We start from the raw sequence: 2,342 nt of genomic DNA on the forward strand, positions 1-2,342 counted from the left end.
CCCAGGTAAGAGAGCCCTGCTTTGGCAGAGTCTCTTTGTGTGTGTGCCTGCCTCCCTTTTTCTCCTTGGCTCTTTCCTGCTTCCATCCCTTCCCCTAGAGAAAACCACCCAGCTTCTCTAAAAGGCAGAGGAGGGGCAAGGACCGGGGCTGGTGGGATGAACTGGGATCAATGCCTGGGTCTTATGGGCACCTGGGGATGTAGGCTCTCTTCTTCCCTTGGGTCCAGCCTGGGTTGGTTCCTCCAGGGCTGAAGTCTCAGTGGGAGAAGGATGCAAGAGGCAGATCTGTCCAGTTGCCAGAAGGTGCTGGAAAGGTGCAGAAGGGACCTCTGGGGCGCTGCTGCCCATGGCAGCTTGGCCAGTAGAGAGGTGCCCAAAGCAGCTACTGCTTGAGAACAGAAGGAGATGAGAGATGGTGGGAGCGAAGGGAACCCATCTCTGTGCCTTAGTGAGACAGAAGGTACTTTGGAGACACGGCCATTACACAGCCTGTCCCTTCTGATGTCTTGCAGAGATCCCCCCGGGATATCCATTCCAGTCCCTGCCTCCCTCCTTTGGAAGACACTACCCCTACCTCATCCAGCCCACCGCAGCATCTGATGCGGGTGGCCTGGCTCCTGACGTCCCGTTGCCTGCTGAAGGCTCTGAGCACATGGAGCTTTCACCAGAGGTCAAGCCCATCCACCTGTCTCCGTCCAAAATGCTAGAGCCCATCCAAGCAGGGGCAGAAGAGGAGTCCTTGGAAGAGAGAGTGAAGTCAGAGGTGCAGATGGAGGAAAGCCAAGAAGACGTCTGCGAGCAGGACATGGGGACTCTCAACATCACCACCTCTGCAGCCGTCCCAGTGCAGAACGTGGAGAGCTGCAATCTCCTGTTGCATCAAGGTGAAGCCCTGGGTACTATGGAGCAGGACCAGGAAGAGCTCCAGAGCTGCCCACCTCCTTACCAGGTTGTGCCCTGCCCTGCAGAAGCAGAAGCTCAGGCAGAGACCGGGAGCGGAGCAGAAACCTGCTCCATGCACATGGACTATGATGGTTCGCTCGTGCACACGGAGAACGAGCCGCCTGAGATGGACTTAAAGCCCCTGCGGGAGGAGGCTTCTGTAGCCATGGATCTGCAGAGCACCGATGTGCCCCGGGGGAGGGAGTTTCCCAGCCTGCCCCCTGAGGAGGGGGAGCAGGGGCCAGAGATCCCCTCCTACATGGAAGAGGCAATCTCTTGCCAAATGCCAGCCCTGGACATCAAGCCGGGCGACCCGCTGGCTGGGATGAACGCTTTGGTGGCTGCCACAGAAATGCCTCAGGCTTGTTCCTTGTTGCCTACCACCAGTGTCACTCCACCCCAGGTGAAGGTGGAGGCGTTACCTGACCAGGCCTTGGAACATTCCTTCCTGCAAGGGATCACTTTGCTGAGTGAAATTGCAGAGATGGAGCTGGAGAAGCGGAAGCAAGAAATGCAGAGTAAGTCATGAGTGCAGACCTGGCCAGACCTGGGCCGGGCTGGGTGTCCTTGCGTATGATCCCTGCGCTCTGTGAGAGGAGCAGAGCTGCAGGTGGGATCTTCTGCAACCTCAGCCAGGCAGCAAGGGGAGCGTTGCCCTGCGCTGGAAGAACAGCTGGTCCTTTGGCTGGGGCTGGAGCAGGGATTTTGCTGCAGCGGGCTGAGCAGCGTCTGGCTGTTGCGCTGTTCTCCCCTTCCAAAGGCCCTCACCGTGTCTAGACATAGTGTGGTTTGTGTAGCGGAAATGGAGCCCCACTTGCCGAGCGCTGCCAGGGCAACACCCCTCTGGCAGGCACTGAGTCCACAGTCTGTTGGGGTTTGGCACAAGAGGCCCCAGTAGCTCCAGATGATGCTTTCCAAGAGCTTGGCAGGTCCTGAAAAGATCTCACCTTCCAGTAACTTCCTGAGGCGAGACGTGATGGGAACTGCCAGTTGCACCATGGCTGGGTACAACAGGAGATCTCGAATGAGGGCCAGGGGTGGCTGGGAGGCTCCTTAAGCTGCCATGGTCCAGAAAGGGACATGAGCCTCTCCTTGTGCTTGCTGGAGGAGCAGGCTTGGAAGGTGAACCTCTGTAGCTTTTTTTTCCCCCATCCTTCCCAGCAGGTCCTGAGAGTTTCCCCGTCCGGCCAACGCTGGAGAGTTTGCTGGCTGCCAGCACCCACATGCTCATGGAAGTACTTTCCACACCCTTTATGGAAAGTCTGAAAACCATCCGGCTGCCTCGGGAGCTGAATCCTAACAAAAAATACAGCTGGATGCAGAAGAAAGATGAACCCGTAAGTAGCTCTTAGTGCAGCTGAGCCTGAAGAGCTGCAGTGCATCCCCTCACCGCTCTTACC

The 2,342-nt window shown here is 57.6% G+C and overlaps 1 protein-coding gene across 1 annotated transcript in view; it reads left to right on the forward strand.

Moving 5' to 3' along the window:
* The window catches only part of TNRC18 (trinucleotide repeat containing 18), a gene marked incomplete at both ends in the record, with an annotated part of 14,166 nt that overhangs the window by 6,967 nt on the left and 4,857 nt on the right, over positions 1 to 2,342 (forward strand). The window contains 2 exons of the mRNA XM_010144768.1: positions 502 to 1,460; positions 2,104 to 2,279. Coding sequence (XP_010143070.1) covers positions 502 to 1,460; positions 2,104 to 2,279 — 1,135 coding nt within the window. The remainder of the gene's footprint in view (positions 1 to 501; positions 1,461 to 2,103; positions 2,280 to 2,342) is intronic.

This window comes from Buceros rhinoceros, unplaced genomic scaffold (genome assembly GCF_000710305.1).
Source record: "Buceros rhinoceros silvestris isolate BGI_N320 unplaced genomic scaffold, ASM71030v1 scaffold38001, whole genome shotgun sequence".
In the NCBI taxonomy this organism is placed as follows: Eukaryota; Metazoa; Chordata; class Aves; order Bucerotiformes; family Bucerotidae; genus Buceros; species Buceros rhinoceros.